The sequence below is a fragment of the Taeniopygia guttata genome, chromosome 22, assembly GCF_048771995.1.
Source record: "Taeniopygia guttata chromosome 22, bTaeGut7.mat, whole genome shotgun sequence".
Lineage (NCBI taxonomy): Eukaryota > Metazoa > Chordata > Aves > Passeriformes > Estrildidae > Taeniopygia > Taeniopygia guttata.
In genome coordinates, this window is record NC_133047.1 from 324,422 (window position 1) to 340,518 (window position 16,097).

Consider the following 16,097-nt stretch of genomic DNA (forward strand, 5'->3'; position numbering starts at 1 on the left):
TCCAAACCTAGACAGTGTTACGTGTGGGCATCCAAATTTGGAGAACTGTGGGGATGAACAGAGTATGCACAAATACTGGCTAAAACAGAAAAGAACTACTATCTTAGGCTATTGACTGTCTATAAAACTCTCTTTGATGAAATAAATTGCTCATGCACTTCCTGGAAAGGATACGTGAAATAATTTTATTTCTCCCCTGAAAAATTGCATTAGTGTTAGAGCTTTCCTTTCAAAAGGTAGAAGGTAAAAGTAATTCCTGAAATCTTGATTCCAAAGAAATTGGAGCACTGATTGACCCTTCATACACAAGGTTTTTTCCCCAGTAAACCTGATACTGACTGGAAGCAGCTCGTTGCCTGACACCTAGAGTCCAGTCATGAACAGAAAGAGAACAATTTGTGTACAGTAGATCCCCTCTCTCTGTTGAAAGAGGATGGGCAATCCCTGCATAACTGATTTCAGCTAATGTTGCTGTGGTGACTTGGCTGGAAAGATACTGCCTGTGGGCAGTGAAAATGCTAGCTTGCCCCTCCCACTTGGATAGTAATGATTTGTATGCTTGGCATAACTATCTACAGTTGTCTTGTTCTCTCTGTTTCTCAAAAGGAGCAAAAACTGCACTCCTTCAATTAACGAATCCTGTGAACATATTCCAAACTGAAGTAGTTTGACAGGCAGGTGATTTCATATTAGTTTATACTTCAGCATCGTTTGGGATTTACCCAAAGGCTAATATAAATACTTGTATTCTAAGTGAAGAATGTCAGGCTTTCATTCCTGTTGTGTGGCATAATTTTGAAACAGTAAATTTCTAAGGTGTTCAGATTGTTTCCTTCTAGTGGGTGCTTTAAGGACCACACCTCAGACTGGAAGAGTACTGTGTGTGCTATATCTGTACGCTGAGTGAAAGGTAGATCTTTCAAATTTTCAGTTTCTGTATTATGGTAGTATAAACAAACCTGATTCCTGCAAGAAACTATTCTGGATAATGCTTTGGCTTTGGCTTAGGAAGAGTGAAGGTGCTTGGAAGTTCTTCCGGCATATGCTTCCATGCCATAATTAACAGTATGCACATATGTACCTGCAGAATAGATTTTGAAAAGGTATGTTAGAAGTCTCTAACTGTAACTTGATACAGGTATGCAAAGAATGTTCCTCAAAACTTGCCGTAATCTAGCATTATTCCCATCTCCAGTGTTGTAAATGTAATTTTAGCATATTTTTATTTTATTTTTAAATTAAATTTTGTGTACATTTTTGCTCTGGAAACTATAAATCACAGGATTTAAATGCAGAATTGGATTAGAAAGAATTTGCTAGATAATGATATCCAGCACTTAATGTTAAATTAGGCTATCCTTTTCACTCTTGTATTAGTTATCGAGTATCGCTTTAAAACAGACAATTATTGCACTTGCTACATCTTTGATGAGGCTGTAGAATATCAGTTCTTAAATTTAAAAATGCCCTACTTATTCCAGTCCAAATGTATTGTTGGCTAGTTCATATCTCTTTCTTTGCTAGTGCTGTGCCTTATCTTAAATGCACCTTTTTTGCTATGCAATGTCTAACTCCCCCCATACATTTTTCAGAGAGAGCACACCTTTTTATCTGCATGTGATTGCTATATAGCATGCTCACATAACTTTCTGCAGGAAGATTTTATTTTAGTTTTTCATAACAGTGTTAACAGTTGCACAGTTTTTGTACTTTGGAGCACTAACTTCCATTCAGTTAGTGCTGTATTGAATGTGAGAACCAGATAAAATCTTTGAGACATGATGTGTATTACATCACGTTTATGTGATATATAAATGTCTGTGTCATTTTGTGTATTACAGTTTGCTCCCTTGAGATACCCAGTGCTCTTATTGTCTTGTTTTCCTCACAGCCGGTTGCCGAACCAATTCCAATTTGCAGTTTCTGCCTTGGTACAAAAGAGCAAAATCGGGAGAAGAAACCTGAAGAGCTCATCTCTTGTGCTGACTGTGGCAACAGTGGTAGGTGACCATTTACAGGGCTGCTGGTTTTATGCCCTTCCCTTGAGACAGAAAAAGCTGTTACCCTGCCTGGTGCTGCCCTGTGCAGAGAGAGAGTATGCATCTAGTAAGAATCTTGCCATTTAAGACAGAGAAGTCTAGAGTAGTCACTCCTGCTGACCCAGACATGTGAGGAATATGCTGCTGTGGCATACAGTACAGTTATAGTTCAGCTGAATCTTAGGCTTTCAGAGGGGAGGCAGCTAAGTTAACCTAGCACAAATAATTCATTCGGCTCCTGGAAGTTTTTTGGTTTTTTTAATGTGGCAATGAAGGCCAGTTTCACCATGTTTCTCAGTTCAGTTATGAAGAATTATCTTTGGGATCTTTTTGTATGTGGGCCTGCTATTTGCTACCTAGGGCATTAGTTTGTGTTATAAGTAAGTAAGAATAGAGGCACCTAAATACAGGAGTATCTGGATAACGGAAATTCTGCATGGGAAGACAATTGATAAAGTAGCCTCTGTGTGAGGTATCTATGGCTCTTAACAAAAATATAATGATTTTACCAGTTACATTTTCTCTTTTTTCTCTAGGTCATCCGTCCTGTTTGAAGTTCTCTCCAGAGCTGACAGTTCGAGTGAAAGCCTTGCGATGGCAGTGTATTGAATGCAAAACATGCAGTTCCTGTAGAGATCAAGGAAAAAATGCTGTAAGTGTAGTGAAGTATGGATTGAATGAAGTGGATACCAGTTTTGTGGCTGTTAAGTTAAAATACTAAATAAAATTATATTAGAGGCAAATATCTGCAGCTTTTATTTTAGTCTGGTACTCTTTCTGAGACCTGTGAAATACCTTGAATTGTCTGTAGTTGAGAACTATGTGCCCGTTTTTTGAAATTGTGACAGATAAATGGAGGGCTTGATGCTGATGCACATATAAAGAGAGTTTATGTCTTTAACAGGATAACATGCTATTTTGTGACTCATGTGACCGTGGCTTTCACATGGAATGCTGTGATCCTCCTCTTACCAGGATGCCAAAAGGTGAGGACTTTGTGGTGAATAGGATAATTTAATATGGTGTTGGAAAAGATGGGTGGACAGACAGTGCTTCCACTTATTTGGTCTTCTTTTAGCTACATTTAGCTCATTTTTGTATGGAATTACCTTTCAGGTATTAGAAACCAAAGGGTCAGAACTTCACATCCAGGTTTTTTTCACTATCTTCTGTTTCCTGTAACTTGCTCTCTGTGAAGGGTTTTGAAAAAAAATTCTTGAGGGCTGAAGGAATAAAAGTGATCCCTATCGATTAAGATAATCAGCTTTCATTTGCTTGAATAGCCTTGTACAAAAGAAAGAGATGGCTCATATGTTTTTGAAGTGATATCCATTTGGACAGTAGAATGTTCTGGACAAATTAACTTCTCTTTCCAATGAGAAAGCAGATTATCTATGGAAGATTATTCCTTGGCAGTTAGAAGAAAACTTGTGTATATAAGATAGTTGGAAGAAGTATAGTTGTAAGCAGATAATGGGATAATTAACCGTTAAATTTTGGTTTTCTGATGGTGTACTGCCAATTAAGGAGGCTTTATTTGTGCTTGGAACTCTTTGGAACTCTTTGGGTCTGGGGAATATTAACAGGGTTTGAGTTTAAATTGTTGAAGCATACACATAATTCTTCTTACACGTATATGTGATAATCAGTACCTTTGGTACTGTTCCTACCCTTAATCTCAGAAGGCCTGTGGACTGTATTTCTCCCTTTTGTCCTATATAGATGTCTTTTGCATTCAGTGATGGGGACTTGTGTCTTATAGGTATGTGGATATGTCAAATATGTCGACCACGTAAGAAAGGAAGAAAACTTCTACAGAAGAAGGCAGCACAGATAAAAAGACGCTATGCTAACCCAATAGGACGTCCTAAAAACAGGTTAAAGAATCAAAACACAACGTAAGTCTCTACAAGGAAGAGTAAGATGGGAAATTCTGTAGGACAAGGGGTATTTCTCAAATCTCTAGTCTACTTTGTGAGAAGTTTTCTTTTACAATTAAGAGCTGTTCATTAGATTTTCTGAAAAGGGCTGTGAAAGACTAGAAGTAACAGTAGTGTTTCTTTTGGCCAAGATTTTTTACTCTTTGTAGTAATTTACTACTTATTTTTGAACTAGTCTCTATAGTCATAGACAAATTTTGCTGTTCATGTAATCTCTTTTGCTGGATGGCTCCTTCTTCCAGCATAGCTGCCTTGCTTTGCATTTCCCAAGAACCCTTTCTGTTGTTTAAGGAAATTAAATAATCACAATAAAGCATATGAGATTGTTTGACATATATTTAATCTGACACTGCTGCCAGAAAATATTTGGCCTCTTTCTGCTTCCATTCCACATGTTTCTGCATTTGTGGAGAACTGTGATGTGCTGAGACCAGTTGTGTTCCTGCAGCTTTGTCATGGTTAACTAGCTAGTTGTCAAGGAATTGGATTTGGGTAGGCAGGAATTCTTTGGATAACTGTTCAGCCAAAGCAATTTCCTTGAATTAAGATTTCTCTGCAGTGCTGGTTGTGATGCAGCACTCTGGACTCTTCAGGATGCAAAACAGTGAATGAGCATGTCAGAAGAATGTCTGTTATGGACATCAGATCAGCTAGAAAAAACAGCTGAACCATCAGTTGATTCTAACCAATAGCACCAGAGGATGTTCTGGAAAACAACCTTACAAAATTTAATGCTCCTAAAAACATAGAGGGAGCATCTCTATTAAACATGATTTTTTTTTTAAATCAGTACAGTAACTTTGCATAGAAGAACTCTCAGTATAATTCAGAGGAGCAAAAGGAAAACTAGCCATCTGCTTCCACTGTTTTGTCTCTTTTAAGTATTATTTCATGATTGACTCAATTTTTTTGCCTTTGTTCCATCATTTCACTTGCAAAATATATCAGAATTGTGCAAAAATGTGTAGTTTGTCTTTTTGGGAAAAAGCTGCCTCTGTGCCCGAAAAGACTGTAGCTAAAAATAGTCAGTCTAGGACACTCCTGAGAAGTGTTGAATATTCAGTTATCTTATAGAAGCATAGGATCATAGAATCATAGTTGGAAAAGACCTCTAAGATCTTTGAGTCCAGCAATTAACCCAGCATCCCTGTGTTCACCACTAGCCATATCCCCAAGCCACATCCACACACTTTTTAAATAGTTTCATCTCAATAGAGTTTTAAAGTTTACAGTCTTAAAGGTGGCAGCTGATTGGAGAGCAATGCTGCTTTCAACTAATGCATCAGTGGTATGGGTTCTTAGCTAATAGATGTGTCCTTTGTGTATTAACTTTCTGTGGAATTTTTACAACAATTTCTTATCAATACAAAAACTATGGCAATTTACAAGGGTAAATGTCTAATGACTGCATAAATTGAAGCCTTCTATGGCAATGTATTTGTTCTGGTTACTGATTTTAAAATCTAATGTTGAGTTAAATTTCGTGAAAATTTATTGTTTATACTCAAATTAGTTTGACATAATGTTCAATGTAGGGAAAAATAGTAGAGTACCTTCTACTGAGATGTTTAAATCCTGGCTCCTGTGGAGTACACAGACTCTTGATACTCCTGTATTACTAAATTCTTCAGCTCACATTCTGTGTGGTTGATAAATAGATTAGAGAAGATGGTAGGTCACCTTACCAAATCTTTTGACCATATCTTTCCTCTTCTTATCCTTTAGATCAAAAGGTCCTTTCAGCAAAGTTCGCACTGGTCCTGGTCGGGGTAGGAAGCGTAAGATGGCTCTGTCCAGCCAGTCAGCATCATCAGAAGGAGGATACCTGGAACAGACAGATGTCTTGGACTTCTGCAGAGATGGCAGCAACACCTTGAAATTTAACAAGAAAACCAAAGGGCTTATAGATGGCCTTACTAAATTCTTCACTCCCTCCCCTGATGGACGAAAAGCTCGAGGAGAAGTGGTAGACTATTCTCAGCAGTATAGGATCAGGAAAAAGGGTACCAGGAAATCTAGCACTTCAGAATGGCCCACAGGTAAAGATTTTTCACCCTGCCAATGTAAGTATCCTGTATACCAAGCAAATGTTCAATGGCTAGGATGTTGAACTGAATGGAATTGTTAGAGGCTGGAAACTTTGAGCTGAAAGTTAACACTGGCATACACTTATCTTTGGTGCATTGAGGTAGAATATGAGCTGGAAAAAGGAAGTGATCCTAGAGACCTTAGCCTCTTTATCTATGATGGCAAGGTGTTATGAAGGATTAAATGATTACAGTGAGGTAGAATGCACATTGGTAAGGAGTTATTTGCAGACAGCCTAGGAAATGGGCTAAAAAATGTCACATTTGAAAGAAATAACATAGGCAGTGGTTCATAAAAATTAAGAGCAGCAAGGTAGAAGTATGAAATTGAAAATAGATAACTAAAACCGTCCAACAGACCCAGGAGTTTCCAATCTATGGATGCATGCAAATGTTCCTTAATTTTCTCAGCCACAGAGGAGCCTGGTTGTGGAGCTTGACATCTGCTTGCTGAAAACTATCCCTTCCCTTTGGAATGCAGTTCTGATTTCCTTGATTTTTTTTTGCTTTTCTAGCTTAAGATATTATCTATGCTTGGACCTTTATTTAATTTCTGTATTTGGATATTTACAGCTTTGTTGGATGGTCCTGAATTGTTCCTAAGCAGGCAGTGGGAAATATTCCACAATAAAATACTATGTTTACAGTTTTAGAATAGTTACCTGCATTAACCTGGCTAGTGCTGGAAGAAAAGCAATGTGACTTAATGCTTTGGGCATGAGGTGAAGTGTCTAGAGGGTTTGGGGTGTTTTGTTTAGGCTTGTTTTTGTTGAAGGGGTATATCTAAGGTGACGAATGTAGGTGTTCTGTTTTTGGTTTTGCCAGATATGGCGTTTAAATAGTTGTGATCCTTGTTTGTGAAAAACAGGCTTAGTGGTAAGCCATTTATGCCTTTGTGGTACTGTGAATATCTAGGTGGCAATATTTGGACCTGCTTAAATGTAGGACAGTACTACTTACAAGGTCCCAAATCTAGAATCTGTTCTTCCTTTGTAGTCCCAAATCTGAATAGAAAATCCCATCAAAAAACCTGGCACAGTGTATGAATACAGCCAGATGTTGTTTGTCACTGCACCAAAAGCAAATACTTTTTTGTAAATGCATGTGAAGACAATTTTATCTCTCATATACAGACAATCAGGATGGCTGGGATGGAAAACAAGAAACTGAGGAGCGTTTTTTTGGAAGCCAGGATGTCTTAAATGAAAAAGACATGGAGTTGTTTCGAGATATTCAGGAGCAAGCACTGCAGGTAAAGTTAAATTTTCAGTGTCTGGCAGTAAGTACCAAATCTGTAAAAGAAATTTAAACAAATCTAAAACCACCACCCAACAACAAAATAACAGCAAGAAATACAGACTTCAGATTAGTCAGTCACAGAAGCTAATGTGCTTGATTCTGATGATGGAGAGTAATGGAGAATTGACCTCAAAAAAGCTGAAGGATAATAGAAAAGTGAGTATAAGAGTGTAAGAGGTTAAGGTGGCTAAAAAAACCTTGGGGGCTGTGGCTTTTGTCCTCCCAGAACTGTTAAATAGCTGGTAAAACATATGGACTGTAAAAACAATAAAATATGGGATGGTTTGCTGGCAGCATGGGTCGCATAGAGTCTCTGAATACTTGAAACATTCTTTTTCTAGATAGTTTAACTCTTTTTAAGACAGGATAGAGCATTGCTGTTTGTGTCTGTGTACACATTGATAGATGTTTACCAACAGAAGTTGCTGTTATTTTCATCTAGAGCTCCACGGAATACAGATGTCTAGGATTAGATCCTGAGGTGACTTTTGCCAGTACCAGTCCCATTTGGAAGCTTAGCAAGATGTTAATTTAGAATATTACCTTTCAAATGCTAACCCATTGTTCTGGGTCTCATGCTGCTTGCATAAATTTGCATATAGGTAATTCACTGGTACTCTTCACATTAGTTGCTGCCCTCCTGCATGAAGTGTTCTCATTTGTTAGTAACTTCAGTCCAGGTGGTTCATATTATAATGCAAGTGGGAATATGTGGATTTCTGTCATTCTGTGAGTGACAGTCTTTTGAGATAAAATCTTCATGAGTTGAGAAAGCATTTCTTTTCTTTGAAAGAAGAGCATTTAGTATCCTTATTTTTAGTTGCTATAAAATATACAGTTACTATCAGAGGGATGGGGAAATTAAGGTTGTAAGTAAAGAAGTAGTTTAAAATACTCTAGTTTCTATTTTTTTCTTCTAATAAATGTGAAGTTTTTCTTTAATTCTTCAGCACTTGTGATGATAAGCAGGTTATCGCATCCTGAATGTTGGTTTGGTAGCTGCTACATTCACAGTAGTCCACAGTAGTCCATCTAGTCTCAGAACTGGGAAGATACTAATGTGTCATGTCAAATATTTTCATATTCTAGTTTTTAATCTCATGAGCAGTTTATGTTTCTGTTCTTCACCATTGAAATAACAAGTAAGAAAATTACAACACTCAAAAAAGATTGTATTTAACTTCACTTTCTACTAATTTGTATTTAAAACTCTGTCATGCAACACTGTGAATGGTAGTGAAGATACATGGTATGATAATGTGTATTAATTCTTTCTTTTTGTGACTCACATGGTTGATTGAAGTGTGACTGGTACTTGTTTTTAGTGTCAGAGAGCAACATCTGCATCTTCCTAATTACCAGTGAGTTTGAGCAGGATGGACTGTGTAGATAAAAATGTTTTAATTTATTTAATCTTAAAAGTCTTTCACTTGGAAATTCATGAAAAAACAAGGGTTTTTTTCCCCTTGCATAGAAAGTAGGGGTGACTGGGCCTCCTGATCCACAAGTCCGCTGCCCTTCTGTTATAGAATTTGGCAAATACGAAATCCAGACCTGGTACTCCTCCCCATATCCACAGGAATACTCAAGGTAAGACACTTCTTTGTTGTTCTTCAGTGTTCTTCAGGGAAAGCTGTGGTCCAGCAGGCATAGAAATTTGGTGGTTCCTACATTTTGGTGTCCAAAATATTTTTCTGCTTTGCTGCACCTATAGTTGCTTTGCTGTTCTCTTGCTTAAGTACTTTGCGAATTGTCTAAACTGCAATCTCTTTGAACTTTATTCAGAAAGACAAATTACTTCTAAGAGCTATAGCTAGAGGAAGAAAATTAAGTGAAACTCTTTATTCTGCCATTTAATAAGAACATGTGGTCTTTCATGGGGAATTTTTCTAGTTATACAGACATTCCTGCTGAAGCTACAATGTCTAAATGGAGTTAAATCACAATAATTTTGGGATACTTGCATTCCAGTTGTTCATGTCAGCGTAGTATGTAAAACAGTTTTAAAACGAATGGGTAGGTGGTGATGTGACCCATCACTCAAGTGTCTGTGACAATGAGAAGAAGGGAATATGAACTATTTATTTCATCCCTCCTTGCATCATTAGTGCAAAACTGGGAGGGGTTACTGTTTTATTCCTAGGACTTTAATATACTTCTTCTAGCATAGCGTAATAATGTAAATGTAATTATGCAGGGCATTAAGGGCATTTTTTTAATATGCATTTGTTACAGAATAAGTGTCATAACTTTAACTATGGTAGTGTGGTTTTGCCCTCATTAGCACACACACAAAGTGAGTGTATATTGGGTTTGTTTTCATCAAGCTCTCTGTTGGCAGGAGTGAGGAAGTTTATACAAAAGTCTCTGTCTTCAGTCTCTTTTCTTTCTTTATCCTTTCTTCCAGGCTGCCGAAGTTGTACCTTTGTGAATTCTGTCTAAAATACATGAAAAGCAGAACTATTCTCCAACAGCATATGAAAAAATGTGGGTGGTTTCATCCTCCAGCAAATGAAATTTACAGAAAAAATAATATATCAGTCTTTGAGGTAAGTTAGAAAATGAAGCTGCTAGCTCCTATCTGTAAATTAGGGTCCTCAACACCTAATCATGTGATGAATTTTTCATAGTCTTAAACAGCTTCATTCTTGAAACATTGAGTTTCCAGAAGTGAAGAACAACAAGCAAGCAGCCAGTAGGAGCTGACCTTGTGTGTAGATTATTCATCTGTAAAACAAAGAAGACTCACTTTGTAAAAATCTGGGTATTTTATTTTAGAAAAAATAATTTAAAGTTGTCTCTTAAGCTATTGAGTGTAACAATGACTTGGTCACAATCTCTATTCTGTGGAAGTTTTAAGTCCTTTGCAATGCTACCTGCGACAGAGAAGCCTTCTCTCAAGTTAAGACATTTTAAATGAACAGGGATACTTGAGTGAAACCTGTCCTTGCATAACAGCAAATGGAGTGACAGAACTTTTCCTCATGTCTCAAAGGTTGATGGCAATGTCAGCACTATCTACTGCCAGAATTTGTGCTTGTTAGCTAAACTCTTCTTGGATCACAAGACTCTCTATTATGATGTGGAGCCATTTCTTTTCTATGTCCTGACGCAGAATGATGTTAAGGGCTGTCACCTTGTTGGCTACTTTTCCAAGGTAAGTATTTGGGTACAAATTGTTTGGTATGATGAGTAGTGTTGCTTTGGATTCTTTAAACTGTTGTAATTTAGGCTCTTGGATTTTATATAATAAATTATGTAATACAGGTATAGACATCTGTTGCAACCAGATTTTATTTATCTTGCATTCAGAGACCACCAGTTAGTAAACTCAAGTTTCCTGTAATATTGAATAGCATATACTTGCTAAGGAACTTGTACTGCAGCTTAGTGGTTAAAAAAAACTTTCAAAATTACTTCCTGCTCTTGGTGGAGATTGGGTACTACTGTTTGTGAGAAAGGACTGCTTGGTAATTCTGTTCACCTTTTGTTCTGTATATACATTGTTTTCCAAACAAGTTTGGTGACTTTGGAATTATTTGAAGCCTTTTTTTTTTTTTTTTTTTTTTTTTGAGGGAACAGGGCCAAGATTTCAGCTAGAACTTTTCTTAAGGTTTTATCCTTAATTATTTCAATTATTGTAAGTAGTTTTATTTGAAACTTTTTCTTTAGTATTCAGAACAGCAGATATGAGACTGGATTTTGATATGTTATGCTTGGAACATTTAAATAATTACTGGAATATTGCAGTCTTTTGCAATGAGTTTAGCTGCCTTCAGATTTATTCTTAGAATTTACCTTCTCTGCAGCCCATGTTCTTTACTGTATACTATTAAGCAAAAGGTTATGTCAATTTTTCATTCTTTCTGCTTTTCTTATCTGAAACGATGGTAGAACTTTAATATTGTCTCTTCAAAGTCTTCCCTTGGCTTTATCGATCCTAAGAAACTTTGACTGTGGCTTTCTGTCTCACTTTTTGATATAGAACTACTTAGGTATTCTTACAGAGGAACTTACATATTTCTTACTGATCTGTTTTTTCAATATGATGCTTTTTTTTCCAACAGGAAAAACACTGCCAACAGAAGTACAATGTTTCCTGTATAATGATTCTTCCACAATACCAGCGTAAGGGCTATGGCAGGTTCCTAATTGACTTCAGTAAGGAACTTTTTCTTTACTTTTTTCAGTCTGTCTTTTCATATTTTAAAGGACTTAACAGTAGAAGCAGATATTTTTCAAAATAGCGTGTATCTCGGGACAAAGGCTTCTTAAGCTCACAAAATCATCTGAACTTCACCATTTACTCTTTTTGTTGGAACTTCAGCTCTAAAGACAAATTGATAATTTCCCCCGTAATTCCAAAGTTTTATGTGTAAGCAGCTTAAGGTAGAAACTAAAAGCATGTGGCAGTATAGTGATTATTTTTTTAGCAGAAGCTTTTCTTGTACATGTAGTTCCTTATACAGAAAGCCAGCTGTAAGACTTGGTCTGTGGAAATCTTCAGCAGCTTGCATAGGTAAATGAGTGTCTTAAGCAAAACTGTCTTACATTTTAATTTAATTTTGAGAGCAATAAAACCAGACATACTTAAGCTCTGAATACTCACATAATTCTGAGATTCATATGTGTATCTCTGGAACATCATGGGAAACTTCCCCTGTAACTCTACATTGTTTATTATGCCTAGGGCAATTTAATACAGCCCTCCCTGTGGACATACAAATTTTGGAGTTAATGTTCAGAGGAAAACTCTACTGGTAGAACGATATCAGAATGATGTCTTTTGTAGATAAGTTTTTGTTCTCCTGAAAATACTGGTGAAGCATAAGAACTCAAGAATATATCTTGAGAAATCAACGAATGCAGGTTATGGTAGAACAGCAGTGAGAAAGCACATTTGTCATCTTCCTGCATCCATCCCCTTTTGTCTCACTGGGTAGAATATAACCTCTCAGCCTTTATTGAACCTGTGCAATGTATCACAGTCTTAAATTAATGAAATCTCTACAAATAGAGCTTGGTACTCTCCAGTACGGTCCTGAAGTTTGACAGTAGAGAATTTTCAAGAAAATTATTATTCATATTAGTTTTAAGAGTGTGTTTTTCTTCTGTCATTTCCAAAATTGCTATTGCAATTGTGCGTCAGGCTTGGTGTAATTTCTAGGTAGGCACCTGCTGCCATCTCGTGGCATTACCTATAGTCAGTGTCTGATGGCAGCAGAGTTTAGAAATATCTTACTCGATCACTGAAGAACAGGAGTGTAAACAAGCAAATAAAAAATTGGCCCGACAACTCGAAGTATCCTTCAGAGTTGTTATCTACATCTTGTAGACAGCACTAAGCTACTATATGAGGCCTTTGTAGAAGTCAGGGTGGAAACAGAAACTAATATTTTGACACATTTTTCATGTGTGTCTTTTAGGCTATTTGCTTTCAAAGCGTGAGGGTCAAGCAGGATCACCAGAAAAGCCCCTGTCGGACCTCGGGCGCCTGTCATATATGGCTTATTGGAAAAGTGTAATATTGGAGTGCCTTTATCATCAACGTGACAAGCAATTAAGCATCAAGAAATTGAGTAAGCTGACTGGAATCTGCCCTCAAGATATCACTTCCACTCTGCACCACCTACGAATGCTTGACTTCCGTAGTGATCAGTGAGTACAGGAGTCCCATTGTAATCCCAAATACCTTCAGATGTATTTCACTGAAATTTAATGGTGTTTGAAGACAAGTCACATCTAATAAACTTGATTTTACTAAAGACTTCAGTTTCCAAATACTGAGACTATGGTACTCATGTGCAATACAAGAATCATTCATTGCCAAAGCTTGTTCAGGTGTCCAGCTGTGTGGCACTGCAGATGTAGAATTTTGAGTAATTTGCTGCTGTGAGAGAGAGCAAGTTGGTTTCTTGGTCATGTTTTCTTGGTATCCCTCAACCAAATCAGTCTAATACACTCGCAGATAGAGCAAAGAAGAGCAACATCCCTTTTCTAGAGGCAGATCTGCTCCTTACTTTCAGTCAATGAACAGACAGTTGGTTCCCTCCTTTTCCCTATGTCTCAAAAATGCCATAAACTGTGTGTGGATTGACATGGAATGCTTGAAGAGTGGGACAGATCACTGGGAGAGATGAAGTGTGTTGGTACAGAATAGAGGTAGCCTGCTTGCTCAGCTGACAAGTCAAGTGGAGTACTGAGAATTGGTCTTGTTTCAGACCATAGCAGTTTGGTGAGTGGGGTTGTATTCTATTGTGTTTGTGTTAAAGTTGAAACTTATTTGGAAAACCTGAGAATAGTTTTATGTTCTCATCTCACAGTATACCTTTAAGCCATGATATTTCTCTCAGGCCCTTAAACAAAATGCACTATGGTAGTGGGACTACCACAGTGGGTAGTGCAGCTTTTCTTGAGCAGTCCTTTTATTTCTCTTCAGTAGCTTTCACCTTATATTGCCCTTTCCCCAAACAGTATACGCCTTGTACATAATAAAAATGATACTCTGCAGCTGAATGTTACCCATGGAAGGATAATGGCTTCACCATTAACAAGAAGTGGAAAGAATTTTAACATTCCCTCAGTTGTGAGATACTTTCTCTGGTAGTCAGATGGTCCTGTAAATTGTACTATTTTAATGAGTTTCTGTTCTCTCTAAAGTTACTTATGGCAGCAATGATTGAGGGTAATATATTTTCTGTAATATATCTGTTTGACATGACACCATGTACAGTATGTCACCTGTTATTGATCAGAGTATTATTGCTGTTCAGATTTGTGATCATTCGTCGGGAGAAGCTTATCCAGGAACACATGGCAAAGCTTAGAACTAATGTCCGACCTGTTGATGTGGATGCAGAATGTCTGCGTTGGACACCTGTTATAGTTTCCAACTCAGTTGTCTCTGAAGATGAAGAAGAGGAAACAGAGGATGGGGAAAATGAAGAGCAACAAAAGCAGAAAGAAAAGGATCCAGAGACCAGTGTAAGAGTGAATCTCTTATTTCTCTGTGGCATGTAGTTTGTACTTAATGCTTTTGGAGGCAGTGCTAACAAAATTTCAAATGTGAAGCTTATGCATTTATCATAATAATGAAAAGCAATGCAGTCATAGTTAATGTATTTTTATGGTTTCAGATTATAAAATAAAACTCGAGAAAACATCAAGGCATTGTCTAGAGAGCAATCCTTGAAGGGGTTGCACTCTTGCATCAGGTGGTGAGAACTGATAGAATACCGAGGCAAATTATCTGCTGTTACTGTAGTTATATTAAACTAATGGTGCATTTAAATGGAAAAATAACTTCACGTTTTTCTCACTTTTTTCCTAAAAATTGCACAAATACTATGTTTGAATGTAGCAAAGTGAAGTCAGCATTCTGGCACACCACTGAGTGGTTGACTGAAGTGACTTGTTGGGAAGCTAAGTGAGGTACATTATCACCTCTGAGGAAAGGAGTAGCAAGTAGCACTACATGAATCTCTTAAAGATCAAATCTTTGTTTAATCCCATATTTTTAAAAGGCACTTTTGTTAAACTTTTCTGACTTTTTTCTCAAACACTTTTGTGGAATCAAATTCAGGATAGACATTTATGCTGAAATTGTAAGTGTGAAATCTATTTGTTTTTATTTAAATCAGATGGTAAAATCTGTGTCATGGGAGAAGAAAGAGCAAGAGCCTTACTCACCAACAGAGAGTGAAAAAAAGCCAGACATTGTTGCTCCAGCCAATTCTGCACGACCAAACAGGCACATTTTTTCCCTGGATAGTCTTCCTGCAAACAGTCAGCCGTCACGAAGAGGTCGATGGAAGCGCAAGAGCAAAAAAATTCATGAGCCCTTCTGTGAGAAGGAGCCAGCATTGCCCATCGAGGAAAAAACAGCAGTTCCCAGTGGACGATGCAGTGAATGTGAGGAAAAGTCAGCAGCCTCACGAGGCCGGTGCAGTGACTGTGAGAAGTCAGTGGCCTTGCAAGGAAGATGCGGTGAATGTGAGGAGAAATCTCCAGCCTCGAGAGGCCGGTATGCTGAAGATGACGAAAAATCTGCAGCTTCCCAGGGACAGTATGGCAAAGGTGAAAAATCTGCAATTCCCCGTCGGCAGCACAGTGAAGCTGTGGAAAGGTGGAGGGGGCAGTTGAAAAAGAACACAGAGCCACTGAAATGTAGATTCCCAGAGGACTGCGACAGATTACCCCGGCGCTACAGTGATAGTGATAGGGCACTTCTGAGGTGTTTTAGTGAGAGCAGTGAAGAGGAAGATGATGAGCCTGTGAGTCCTCGATCAAGCTCTCCACCTGTTCTCACCAAGCCAACATTGAAACGAAAGGTGTGTGTCTTATTTCTTGTTCTTTCTGAATCTTTGTTATCAAGTCAGTTTTGTCAGTGGGTTAGGGCTTTCTGAAGGATGATGCAGTTCAGAAGGTCTGTACTAAGTGTACAGGGAGCACTCAGGGAGTGTTCCAGAGCTCTCTCTGCAGGGTGCTTCCTGCTGACTTTTTCTAGTGGTGGTTTTTGGTGAATCAGAGGTAGGAGTGTGAGGGTTTGTTGAGTCTAGCCTCAATCTTGTGCTTTTGATTTTTTTTCTAATTTAATTATTGAAGTTTTTCTCAGTCATGCAAAATAGAAACAGATACAGTCCTACTTATGAAAGAAACTTGCAAAAAACAACTGCTGTCTAAACAACTGAAATCCGAGTGTAAAGGTCTTTGAAGTTATTTACCATGGAGAT

General features: G+C 37.7%; 1 protein-coding gene across 1 annotated transcript in view; it reads left to right on the top strand.

Annotated features, from left to right (window-relative positions):
* The window catches only part of KAT6A (lysine acetyltransferase 6A), a 36,679-nt gene that overhangs the window by 11,718 nt on the left and 8,864 nt on the right, over positions 1-16,097 (top strand). The window contains exons 4-16 of the mRNA XM_030290089.4: positions 1,892-2,000; positions 2,576-2,691; positions 2,944-3,025; positions 3,802-3,937; positions 5,705-6,018; positions 7,200-7,318; positions 8,840-8,955; positions 9,773-9,914; positions 10,361-10,522; positions 11,433-11,526; positions 12,792-13,023; positions 14,139-14,349; positions 15,006-15,695. Coding sequence (XP_030145949.1) covers positions 1,892-2,000; positions 2,576-2,691; positions 2,944-3,025; positions 3,802-3,937; positions 5,705-6,018; positions 7,200-7,318; positions 8,840-8,955; positions 9,773-9,914; positions 10,361-10,522; positions 11,433-11,526; positions 12,792-13,023; positions 14,139-14,349; positions 15,006-15,695 — 2,523 coding nt within the window. The remainder of the gene's footprint in view (positions 1-1,891; positions 2,001-2,575; positions 2,692-2,943; positions 3,026-3,801; positions 3,938-5,704; positions 6,019-7,199; positions 7,319-8,839; positions 8,956-9,772; positions 9,915-10,360; positions 10,523-11,432; positions 11,527-12,791; positions 13,024-14,138; positions 14,350-15,005; positions 15,696-16,097) is intronic.